This window comes from Eretmochelys imbricata, chromosome 2, assembly GCF_965152235.1.
Source record: "Eretmochelys imbricata isolate rEreImb1 chromosome 2, rEreImb1.hap1, whole genome shotgun sequence".
Taxonomy (NCBI): Eukaryota; Metazoa; Chordata; order Testudines; family Cheloniidae; genus Eretmochelys; species Eretmochelys imbricata.
In genome coordinates this window covers 233580724-233593103 of record NC_135573.1, presented here as the reverse complement: position 1 = coordinate 233593103, position 12380 = coordinate 233580724, and the positions used below count along the sequence as shown (strand labels likewise).

The window sequence follows — 12380 nt, the reverse complement described above, 5'->3', positions numbered from 1 at the left end:
ATTCACTTATTGCTTGGCAACTGAACGTATACAAAGGGAAAAACATTTATTTCCTTCACAAAAAATTGTGTGTATGCTCTGTCCAATTTGTGCTGCTCTGGCAATGTAAAGGGGATGAGTCTGATGACCTGGTCATTCAGCTTGGTCAGATCTGTAATCAGCCATAGCTCTCATCTCCAGTGGACTTTCCCAATAGAACTAGAAGTCTTAACACTCAGACAACAGTACTTGGCACTATAAGTTTGAAAATCCTTCAGTTGGTGAATAAATTCAAAGAATACATCAAGGAATGCCTCTGTTGGAGCCAGACTCATTTTAACTACAGCTGTCCATCCTAATGGATGGGGAAGTACTTCTATAGTCACTATCAACTCAAAGGAAATGGATAAAGTCAGAAAATGTCTGTATATTTCCCTACATTATAGTTCAAACATAAAGATAGTAAAATCAACCCTGCTGAGGTCAGTCAGGCAATGATATAGCTGTTACATATCTGTACATGCAAGGGAGAATTTCCATTAGTGGAACTACTCGCACACTTAAATCTAAACACGTACTTAAGTGCTTTACAGAATAGGGATGGAATTATTCACATTCTTAATTGCTTTGCTGAATCAGAACCTTAATGCATACATGCATTGTCCTGGACATGCAGGGAGAAAGACAAGATGCAAGGGATGTGGATAATTAGGCCACAACTGTAATTATTTAATTCATATGGGAACTATCTGGAAATAGGTCATACAGTGAAGTCATCATTCTTTCCTTAATGATTTCCACCTGTTTGAAGACTGCCATCAGCCCCACCACCCCACCCCACCCCTCCACACCTGATTCTCACCCCATTGCTGGGACCCCACTGACCTTAACTCATATGAGGGCTAAGGTGCTGTGTAAAGGGGGTTGTCTCCTTGTTATATCAGACGTTGGAAGCTCCTACCCCATTCCCCAGCTTCTTCAGGAGATGCCTTTTCCTAAGTCCACTTCCAATTCTGTTTTATCAGGGAACCAAACCCCCTATAGAGCTGTTAGGATATAGATATACAGGCCTGTCTGTAAAGGCCTATACGCTAAGAATTTAGGTGTATTCTTATCACTTGGCTAGTTAGAGGTATAAAAGAAAGAATCAAAATCACTGTCTGCCAGTGTAAGGTCCTTCTCTTACTGTGACAGTCTGAGGCCCTGTTCTTAGGCTAAGGCCTTTGGCTAAGCAGCAGAGGCAGCCATAAGCTGGGAAGTGACCGGTCACATCCTCACATTCCAAACTAGTCACATTGAAATAAGGTGAAATAATTTTTATTGGGCTGTTAAGAATACGATCCTGTCCTGATAATGCCTATCGCCTCCAAAGAAAGGGAAGTGCCTTGAAGATGTAAAAGGAAACTTAGTTTGATAACATCCTGTCTGGCAAGAACTCACTTATCAATTTCTGTGTTTGTTCTATCACTGTAGTCCCCATTTCCCCATTGTTTGTCTGTATAATCTCTGTCTGGTTCTGTGATTGTTTCTGTCTGCTGTATAATTAATTTTGCTGGGTGTAAACTAATTAAGGTGGTGGGATATAATTGGTTAAATAATCATGTTAGGATTGGTTAGTTAAATTTTAGGAAAATGATTGGTTAAGGTATAGCTAAGCAGAACTAAAGTTTTACTATATAAGTCTGCAGTCAATCAGGAAGTGGGTGGGTGTGTGGGTGGGGGAAATGGGAACAGGGAATGAGGGTGGGGAAATTGGAATCATGTTTTGCTAAAGGGGGAAATGGGAACAGGGACACAGGTGTAAGGCTCTGTGGGGTCAGAGCTGGGAAGGGGGACACTAAGGAAGGAAACTGGAATCATGCTTGCTGGAATTTCACCCAATAAACATTGAATTGTTTGCACCTTTGGACTTCAGGTATTGTTGCTCTCTGTTCATGCGAGAAGGACCAGGGAAGTAAGTAGGTGAAGGAATAAGCCCCCTAACAAGAGCGAGTACCTGCATTGGCCACCAGAACTTGCCACCAATTAGGTTGGCTGTCTCCTCCCCACCCCTAGCCACTTTCCATGATAGTTATAAAATGCTTTGCAGAGTGGGGATGGAATTAGAAGATTAAGTGCTTTGCTGAATAAGAACCTTAATGCGAACATGCAGAGTAGATGAGTTACAGTTGCTGTGAAAACTAGGGCTGTCAAGCGATTAAAAAAATTAATCTCAATTAATCACACTGTTAAACAATAATAGAATATCATCTATTTAAATATTTTTTTGATTTTTTTTCTACATTTTCAAATATATTGATTTCAGTTACAACACAGAATACGAAATGTTCATTAGATTTATTTTTAATACAAATATTTGCACTGTAAAAAACTAAATAAATCGTATTTTTCAATTCCCCCATTACAAGTACTGTAGTGCAATCTCTTTATCATGAAAGTTGAATTTACAAATGTAGAATTATATACCAAAAAACTTCATTCAAAAATAAAACAGTGTAAAACTTTAAAGCCACTCAGTCCTACTTCATGTTCAGCCAATTACAAACAAATCTGTTTACATTTTCAGGAGATAATGTTGCCTGCTTCTTGTTTATGTCAACTGAAAGTGAGAACAAGCATTCGCATGGCACCAGTATTGCAAGATATTTATGTGCCAGATGTGCTAAAGATTCTTATGTCCCTTCATCCTTCAACCACCATTCCAGAGGATGTGTCCATGATGATGATGGGTTCTGCTCGATAACGATCCAAAACAGTGCTGACCAATGCATGTTCATTTTCATCATCTGAGTCAGATGCCACCAGCAGAAGATTAATTTTCTTTTTTGGTGGCTCAGGTGATGTAGTTTCCACATCGGAATGTTGCTCTTTTAAGACATCTGAAAGCAAGCTCCATTCCTTGTCCCTCTCAGATTTTGGAAGGCACTTCAAATTCTTATACCTTGGGTAGAGTGCTGGTTCTATCTTTAGAAATCTCATATTGGTACCTTCTTTGCATTTTGTCAGACCTGAAGTGAAAGTGTTCTTAAAATGAACAACATGTCCTGGATCATCATCTGAGACTGCTATAATGTGAAATATATGGCAGAATGTGAGTAAAACAGAACAGGAGACATACAATCCTCCCCCCAAGGAGTTCAGTCACAAATTTAATTAATGCATTATTTTTTTAATGAGCATCATCAGCATGGAAATATGTCCTCTGGAATGGTGGCTGAAGAATGAAGGGGCATACAAATGTTTAGCATATCTGGCACGTAAATACCTTGCAATGCTGGGTACAAAAATCCCAAGTGAACATCTGTTCTCACTTTCAGGTGACATTGTAAATAAAAAGCAGGCAGTAATTTCTCCCATAAATGTAAACAAACTTGTTTGTCTTGGCAGTTGGCTGAACAAGAAGTAGGACTGAGTGGACTTGTAGGCAGACATGCCAAACTGATGGGGGGGGAACCCACAGAAAATGGGCTTGTTTTTGGCTTAATTGGCTTGTGAGTTGCTTTTTGGCTTGTAGCTTGTTGCTGCTTTTTTTTTAAATTTTTTTTTTTGGATCGGTTCCCGGGAAGCAGGGGCAAGTGGGGGAGAGAGTCGGGGTGCACAGCGGGCCCACCACAGTCCCAGACTGCATGCCAGGGGGATCTAGTCTCATAGAGTGTTGGGGTTCTTAGGGATTGGCTTGTTTTGGCCTTCTTTTAAAATGGGATTAGCTTGATTTCTGGCTTATTGTGAAAGTCAGGGTGCTTATTTAACACACAAAAGTTGGCAGCTGTGCTCGTAGGCTCTAAAGTTTTACATTTTGTTTTTGAGTGCAGTTACGTAACAACAAAATAATCTACATTTGTAAATTGCACTTTCACGACAAAGAGATTGCACTACAATACTTACATGAGGTGAATTGAAAAATACTATTTCTTTTGTCGTTTTTACAGTGCAAATATTTGTAATAAATATAATATAAAATGAGCACTGTACACTTTGTATTCTGTGTTGTAATTGAAGTCAATATATTTTAAAATGTAGAAAAACATCCAAAAATATTTAATAAATTTCAACTGAGATTCTATTGTTTAACAGTGTGATTAATCATGATGAATTTTTTTAATCGCAATTAATTTTTTTAGTTAATCGCATGAGCTAACTGTGATTAATCAACAGCCCTAGTGCAAACCAAATGTTCAACTTCTTGACATTGATGCAATTAAAAATTCAATTATAATAGTTTGCACATATATTGTGTTTTTGTACTGATACATATTGTTTATTGCATAAGCTCACATACAAAGTCCAGCTGTGAACATATTCGATTCTACATGTAAAAGAGCTGTTTTTTTACTTTAGCAATATTTGAACTGGCTTTTGTGTGTCATTACTGTATGCAACCTCCCCATTTAGTCAGATGAACAAAACATTGCATGCTATTTCAGTATTTTATTATTGAAGCTTCGTTGTTTGTGAGCATACATGGTCTTAAGTTATGTTTTCTTGAAATATGCTTAACATGTTTTTGTTGTTTTACAGCTTGCTGTTCCTCTCTATATTGAAACTGGTGCAAGCCAAATAAATGAACGAAGGGGTGCTTTATATTTACCTTTTTCACCATTGGTATGTAACTTCTTTTTTCATTAAATGTAACTGTTTAAAATTTTTTTGTGAATACTACAAGTGTATAGTAGAATTTTCTGACAATTTTGAAAAGTAAAATTTTTACATAGCAAGGAGTCAGCAAAAAATCTGTGATTTTCACAATGAAAAAAATTCTAGTGATTCTTTTGACCACTTATATCTGACAATTGTTTATTGCATATATCAGAAAATTCACTATACATGTGTACATTTTAACATGTAGTTGTGAATGTTGTAATTTACATTAACTTTTACTTTTTCAGAACTTAGACAAACGGTCTATATTGAATAATAATTTATGATAGAAGATCTATAGAATATCTAAGGCCAACACTAAATTGAATAACATTTAACAATAAAATTTGTATGTCCTTTTTTAAAATTAGAAAATTGAATAACAAATAATTTACTGTTAAGATTGCTATGCGTAATTCAAGAAAAGACATAATAAGGTTACAAAAACAGTTCTAGTCTTCCATCTTAACATTCAGTTAATACAGACCAAAAATTTTAAAAGAATGATTCTCAATGGCAGGCATCTAAACAACCTTAGCTCTACCCTTTTAACAAGACATTAGCAACAGCAACAAACTCTTAATGAACCTTATCCCTTTATCATGTAGCTCTCTCAAAACTGTATATGAAAATTTAAACAACAGTGTATAGGTACTGTATCTCAAATAGCAAATAGGTATTAAATGACTTACTAGGTATTCAATGACTTAGTATATAGGTATGTCAAATAGCAGTCTTTTTTTACTGAGAAAAATAGTTCACTATACCCCTAATTAGACAACTGTAATTAGAGAGTAAGGTACTGAATAGACGAAACATAATCCTTAAACCAGATAATAAAACTTTCCCTATTACCTTTAAAAAAAACCTGTTCATGTGATAGTAAGCCACCACACTTGTTACTATAGAAGAATATACACAAAATACTCAATTTTTTATTTATAATGTGTGACAGAGCTCCTTCTCTGCCTCAGTGGGTTCTGCGCTTCCACTTAGCGGTGGGCCAGGGTATTCCTCTCTACCTCAGAATTTTCCCACACCCCTAAGCTTGTTGTCCATGCCTTGCCTGAGCAGGGTTCCTCCCTGACAGGGGAGGCAGAGGGGAGCCTCTTAGTCTCTGGTAGCCCCTCCGGGCATGGTGGCAACAAACCAGGCACCTAGTTCAGTCTCTTCCCTCAGACCTCCACGGCCCAGAAGGGCTGTTCACCCTATTGGGTAGGGTTTCCCTTGCCCTTCGCCTCTGTACCTGTGGAGTTTTCCCCCCTGGTGTTTGTCAGCATCTGCATCACCCAGTTCTCTAGTAGCAAGCTTTCCTCCCACAACTCCTATCACACACCCCTATCTGGCTGGAGGGGAGGCTTTTAACAGGTTCTGGCAGGCCCTTGATTGGCCCCAGGTGTCCTAATTAACCTAGAGCAACCTCTGTTCAGTTACCAAGGGAAAAGGGATCTGCTTATCCAGGGGCTAATATACCTGCCTTCCAGCACTCTCCTGTAGCCATCTGGCCTGACCCTGTCACATATCCCTCCCCCCTGCTCAGCACCATGGGGTTGGGCAACTTGGGTCGCTAGACAGTATACCCAGGACAAGCCATCCGCATCGCCATGGCGGCTTCCGGCTGTGTGTTGGAGGGACAAGAACCATCTTCTTTTTGTTCTGTTGCATCCACTGGAGGGGGGCATGGTCGGTCATGAGGACAAATCGCCGGCCTAGCAGGTAATATTGTAGAGTTTCCATGGCCCACTTAATGGTGAGGCACTCCATCTCTACTGCTGCATATTTCTGTCCCCTCAGAAGGAGTTTTCTGCTAAGGTAAAGGATTGGGTGTTTGTCTTCTCTGACCATCTGTGACAGGACAGCCCACAACCCCACTTTGTATGCCTCTATCTGTAAAATGAATTCTTTACTAAAGTCTGGGGCTATGAGTACAGAGTTGCTGCAGTGGGCTGTCCGCAGGTCTGTGAATGCCCCCTCTGCCACATCGGTCCATCTCACCATGTCAGGTCCCCGGGCCTTGTCAGGTCCTTCAGGGAACTTGCCTTCATGGCAAAGTGGGGGATAAATCACCGGTAGTACCCCACTACTACGTCAGGAATGCTCAGATTTGTTTTTTCTGGTTTGGCTGGGGCCAATTTTGGATTGCTTCCAGCTTATTTAGTTGGGGCTTTACCATGCCTCTCCCTACAATGTATCCTAGGTATTTAGCCTCCACTAGCCCTATGGCACAATGGGCAGGATTGGCTGTGAGGCCAGCACGCCTTAGGGTATTCAGCACCGCTTCTACCTTTTCCAGGTGGGTCTCCTAGTCTGAGGCATGGATAATCACGTAGTCCAGGTAATTCTTGGCCCGCGCCACTTCCCGCAGCCCCCATTGGCCTGGAACGGCGAACCGCAGCCAGTGGGAGCTGCAATCGGCCGAACCTGTGGACGCTACAGGCCACGTGCCAAAGGTTGCTGATCCCTGGGCTAGAGGAATCTGCCAATACCCCTTTGTCAAATCCAGGGTGGTCAGGAACCTGACGTTGCCCAATCGGTCAACTAACACGTCTATGCAGGGTATAAGGTATGCATCAAACTGGGATACCTCTTTCAGCTGGCAAAAGTCATTGCAGAACCTTGTGGTGCCATCGAGTTTGGGTACCAGCATGATCAGGCTGGACCACTGACTGTGAGATTCCTCGATGACTCCTAATTCCAACATTCTCTTCACTTTGGCCTTGACATCCTCCCTTTTGGCCACTAGGACCCGTATCGTCACCTTTTCCCCGGGGTTTGTGAGGATGTGGTGATATGCCTTGGTCATCCAGCCTGGTCTCATTGAGAACGCATCCTGGTTCCAGTTGACCATCTTGGATGCCTCGGTCTTTTGATCTGGCGTCAACTCTGGGGATATCCTCACCTGCTCGGGGTGGCTGCTTTCCTGGGGCCAGGTGTCTTGGGTGACTACACATGTCTCTCGGGCATGCCAAGACTTCAGGAGGTTGACATGGTAGACCTACTCTTGTTTTAGGCATCCCAGCTGTCACACCTTGTAGTTCACCTCTCCCACAGGTCTGACCACTTGGTAGGGCCCTTGCCACTGGGCCAAAAGCTTACTCTCTGCCGTGGGTACCAATACCTTCACCCAGTCTCCAGGTTGGAACCGTCAAACCTTTGCTTGGAGGTTGTAGTGGTCTCATTGGGCCTCCTGTGCTTTCTCCAAGTGCTCCCATATGATGGGGGTGACTCAGGCTATCCGGTCTCTCATTTGTAGCACATGCTCAGTTATGTTTCTTGCCGCGTTGGGTTCTTCCTCCCAGATCTCCCTGACTACATCTAATACGCCACAGGGGTGGCGTCCCTATAATAGCTCGAAGGGGGAAAACCCAGTGGAAGCCTGAGGAACTTCCTGGATGGCAAACATGAGATAAGGCAATAGTGTGTCCCAATCTTTTTCATCCTGACTTACCACCTTCCTTATCATGGCCTTGAGGGTCATGTTGAACCTTACCACGAGACCATCAGTGTGCAGGTAGTAGACATGGAGTAGAGCACATAGGTCCTTCATCAATTTTGACATGAAAGGGGTCCCTTGGTCGGCCAGTATCTCCTTTGGTACCCCTACAAGGGCAAAGATCTTCACTAGCTCCTTTGCTATCGACTTGGAGGCCGTGTTCCATGGGGAATGGCTTTCGGGTACTGGGTGGCATAATCCAGGATGACAAGCACATGCTGGTGGCCTCAGGTCGTCTTCTTCGGGGGCCCACCAAGTCCATGGCTTTCCGCTCAAACAGGACCTCTATGATTGGCAGAGGCACTAAAGGTGCCCTCAAGTGGGGGCGGGGACTGTGTTGCTGACACTCAGGGCAAGAAGCGCAATACCGCTGGACTTCTTCGTGTATTCCTGTCCAGAAGAACCTTCGTAGGAATCGTGTCAGGGTCTTCTCTGCCCCTAGGTGCCCTCCAAAAAGGTGACTTTGGGCAAGGATTAACACCACCCTCAGATGGTTTCATGGCACCAGGAGCTGATGTACTTCCTGCCCTTGCATCTGTATGACTCGGCACAGGAGATCCTTCTTGATCATGAAGTAGGGTCCTGGTCCCCGGGCCTTTTTGTCTATGGATATCCCATCTATCTTAGCCACCTCCTTCCTGATGATATCATATCTTAAGTCTTCTGCCTAGTCAAGCCCAAAATTCTCTCTATCAAAACTAACCTGCCTGAGCTCCAGGGGGCCTGGCTCTGCCCCCTCTGTCATCTTGGTGGCATCATGGTTGGGACCAGCCTCGGGTCCCTTTCCCGCTGGAGCGGACTCCATATCCGCTGCCCATGTCTGCATGCCTATGAGTGCAGCCTTCTGGCCCTGGATCAGAATCCAGGTTCCCAATGCCTTAGCTGCCCTCCCTTCCTCCCTGTTTGGAATTCCTGACCCTCCTGGGAATGGGGAACAGATCCTGAGATATGTCAGAGAAAATCAGGGGGTGGCATTCTGCTGTGGATGACTCATTAACTTCAGGATGCTCTCCTTCCTCCAACCCCTCTGGTGGGAGCAAGCTTCCAAACCCTGGGAAATCTCTCCGTGAGTACAGAGTATGGGAGTTTAAGGTATGGGAACCCCGGTAATGTTCCCCTGGATCTCAATCTTTACCGGGATGGTGGGGTAATAACTAACCGCCCCATGGACACATGTTACCCCTGTACATTTGGCCTGCATCAGCTGACTGCATTTCACTAGCTTCCCTGAGATGAGGAGGTTAGCGCTCCCGGAGTCCACAAGCGCCATGGTCTCTACCCCATTCAGTTTCATCGGCCTTGTATATTTATGTGGCATTACCGCAATCCCCACAAAGATTGCGGTAATGCCACATAAATATACAAGGCCGATGTGTGGATTAGCTGGTCTTCCCAGTTCCCCAGGTTACACTGCATGGGCTCCTCAGCTTTGGGACACCGGGCTGCTATGTGCCCCAACTCTCTGCATGCATAACATCTATACATGGCCCTAGTCACCCCCTGTCCTTTGGGCTAGGGGGACTGGCCCCACAGTCCTCTTTGCCCAGGTCACTCCATCCCTTCATGGCCCTTGGCTGATCCTCTGCTCCCCTCTTCTCCCACCTAGACCTTCCCAGGTGCTGGGTCGTCCGAATTCCTGGGATCGGGGCGATCGTTTGATTCAGAATGAATCTTCCCCAGGTGGTCGTGAAAGTACCCTGGCCATTATCCATCTCTCCACTAGTGCAACCACCTCATCATAGGAGGAGGGGTCATTCTGGCCCACCCTTGCATGAAGGTCTGATGGCAGTCCCCTCATGTACTGGTCTATGACCAGAATCTTCTCGGGACTATTGGCCTTGGGTTGCAGCCACTTCCGTGCAAGGTGGGTGAGGTCAAATAGTTGGGACCTTGGAGGCTTGGTCTGTTGGTACCTCCACTTGTAATACCTCTGGGCCTGCACCGCTGCCATCACCCCCGAATGGGCCAGGATCTCCGCTTTCAATTGGGGGTAGTCAGACGCCACTTTTACAGGCATATCATGGTAAGCCTTCTGGGCCTCCCCACACGAAAAGGAGGTGAGGATGTCAGCCTGGTCCTTGGGCCAGGCCTTACACAATGCAGTCCTTTCAAAGGTAAGGAGGTACGCTTCCACATAGTCTTCCGCAGTCATCTTTGGTAGGTAAGTGGTGGCCTTGCGGGCTCGCATCCCGTTGGGCCCATGGGCTATGGTGGTCAGGGCTTTCAGCTGGTCCATCAACTCTCACTGGAGGGCTCAGTCCTGGGCAGCCTGATTCGTCAACAATTGGTTGGTCTTGTGCTGCAACCCCATCGATTCCTGCTGGGCTGTCGTCTGGGATTAGGTGACCTCCTGCTGGGTCACTGTGGCCTGTACTAGTGCCCTCACCACATTGTCCATTGTGGTGAGGACAAGAAAATCCCCTTTTTCTCTTTTTTTGGCTTAGTCTGCTGCACAGTCACACAATCCCACCACTGACACCAGTTGTGACAGAGCTCCTTCTCTGCCTTGGAGGGTTCTGTGCTTCCACATAGCAGTGGGCCGGGGTATTCCTCTCAACCTCAGAATTCCCCCATGCTCCTGGGCTTGCTGTCCATACCTTGCCTGAGCAGGGTTCCTCCCTGCTTATCCTGGGGCTAATATACCTGCCTTCCAGCACTCTCTTGTAACCATCTGGCCTGACCCTGTCACAAATGTTAAAAAGGTCTGTAAGAGACCATTCCCCTTCTAAAAAAATCAAAAGAAGTATTAACACTATTTCCGTGGAAGTTGAATCAGGCCAAAAAATGGTAACACAAAAACTAGGACAGAGTTATGGTTATTTAAATGCTGCTCATTGAGAATATTTCAGTATTTGTTTGCAACATGTTGTAGTTATTATAGAGCCTAGAAACTGTAGTCATAGACCAAGACCCCCAGTGTGCTAGGTGCTGTACATACACAGAACAAAAAGATGGTCTCTACACAAAATAGATTACAATCTAAGTATAAAACAAGACACAGCAGGTTGATCTACACAAACAAGGAAATACAAAGAAACTGTGAGACCTGGCTGGTGTCAGAATTGTTTATGTGACTTCCGATTTCCACTTTTTATAGTATTTGATGGTTTTACAGATGCTTTTATGTCTTTGCTTGAATTTCACACAATAACCTTAAATGTAACTTAACAAGTTTCTTGTTATTTAATCAACCAATAACTTTTAATCAGTCTAAATGAAAAAATGTTCCATACTAGCCCCAGATATCTTCCCAGTCTACTGCAGAGATGGAAGAAACAGATCTTAATATTGTAAAAATTCCAACCGGAACAGAAATATGCTCTTTGTATGAAGATGGTAAGTATGACATTTTTTAGGAAAAATAATATACTTCATAATTTTATGGGAAAACAGACTGATAGGAATCCTGTTCCTTCAATTCCGTTCACGCTGCCCTGAGAATGTTTACATAAAAACTAAGTAGGGCTTTATAAGAACTTCAATTAAATTATTATTGTTTGTTATGAAACAGGAAATAATATTGTAGCAGGGTGGTCACCCTGCTCTGGCCCTGAAGGGGTTAAAACATCCCTGGGGACCCAAAAGGAGTTAAAAGCAGCCAAGCTAGGCTGATTGGGGAAGCAGCCACAGGTGTGGCCAGCTCAATCAGGGCCCAGCTGGCCCTTATAAGAGGGCTGGAGGCATCTCTCTCTAGCCCTGGAGAGGGAAGGGCTAGCTGCTTGGGAGCAAGATACCTGAAGTAGAACAGTGCTGGGGAAGGGCAAGAGGAGCTGAGGCACTCCAGCCTGGTAAAACCCCAGGCTGCAAGCCTTGTTGAAGGCCTACAGAGGTACTGGGGCTTCAGAAATACAGCCTGGGAATAGGCAAAGACAGCAGGTCCTAACCCCTTTCCAATGATGAGTGGTCATTACAGACTGCAGTCTGCCCCAGTGAGCAGAGGCTAGATGATGACTGGCAGTAGCCACTGAGGCAAGGTGGGTTTAGAGGGTTGGGGGCTCCACTGGGAGGCGAGACCCAGCATGTGGGGGTTCTGCCCCAGCAGCACTCTGATGTAAAAGGGGCACCGGGGTCCGGGAGGGACATGGGGGCCTGCGGCAGGTGAGCCGGGGGCCTGCAGAGGGTGCTCTGGGCTGGACAAGAGCTAATTCCCAAGACGACCAGCAGGAGGTGCCATACTGGTGAGTATGGACTGTGCTACAAATATATTTTAAATGCAATGCAGCAGTTTGGCAAGAAGCAAAATACAATTAACTACTTCTCTTATAAAAGT

The 12380-nt window shown here is 44.5% G+C and overlaps 1 protein-coding gene across 1 annotated transcript in view; it reads left to right on the top strand.

The window, feature by feature from the left end:
• The window catches only part of C2H10orf67 (chromosome 2 C10orf67 homolog), a 126090-nt gene that overhangs the window by 98629 nt on the left and 15081 nt on the right, over window positions 1-12380 (top strand). Inside the window, exons 13-14 of the mRNA XM_077808212.1 lie at window positions 4498-4581; window positions 11347-11446. Coding sequence (XP_077664338.1) covers window positions 4498-4581; window positions 11347-11446 — 184 coding nt within the window. The remainder of the gene's footprint in view (window positions 1-4497; window positions 4582-11346; window positions 11447-12380) is intronic.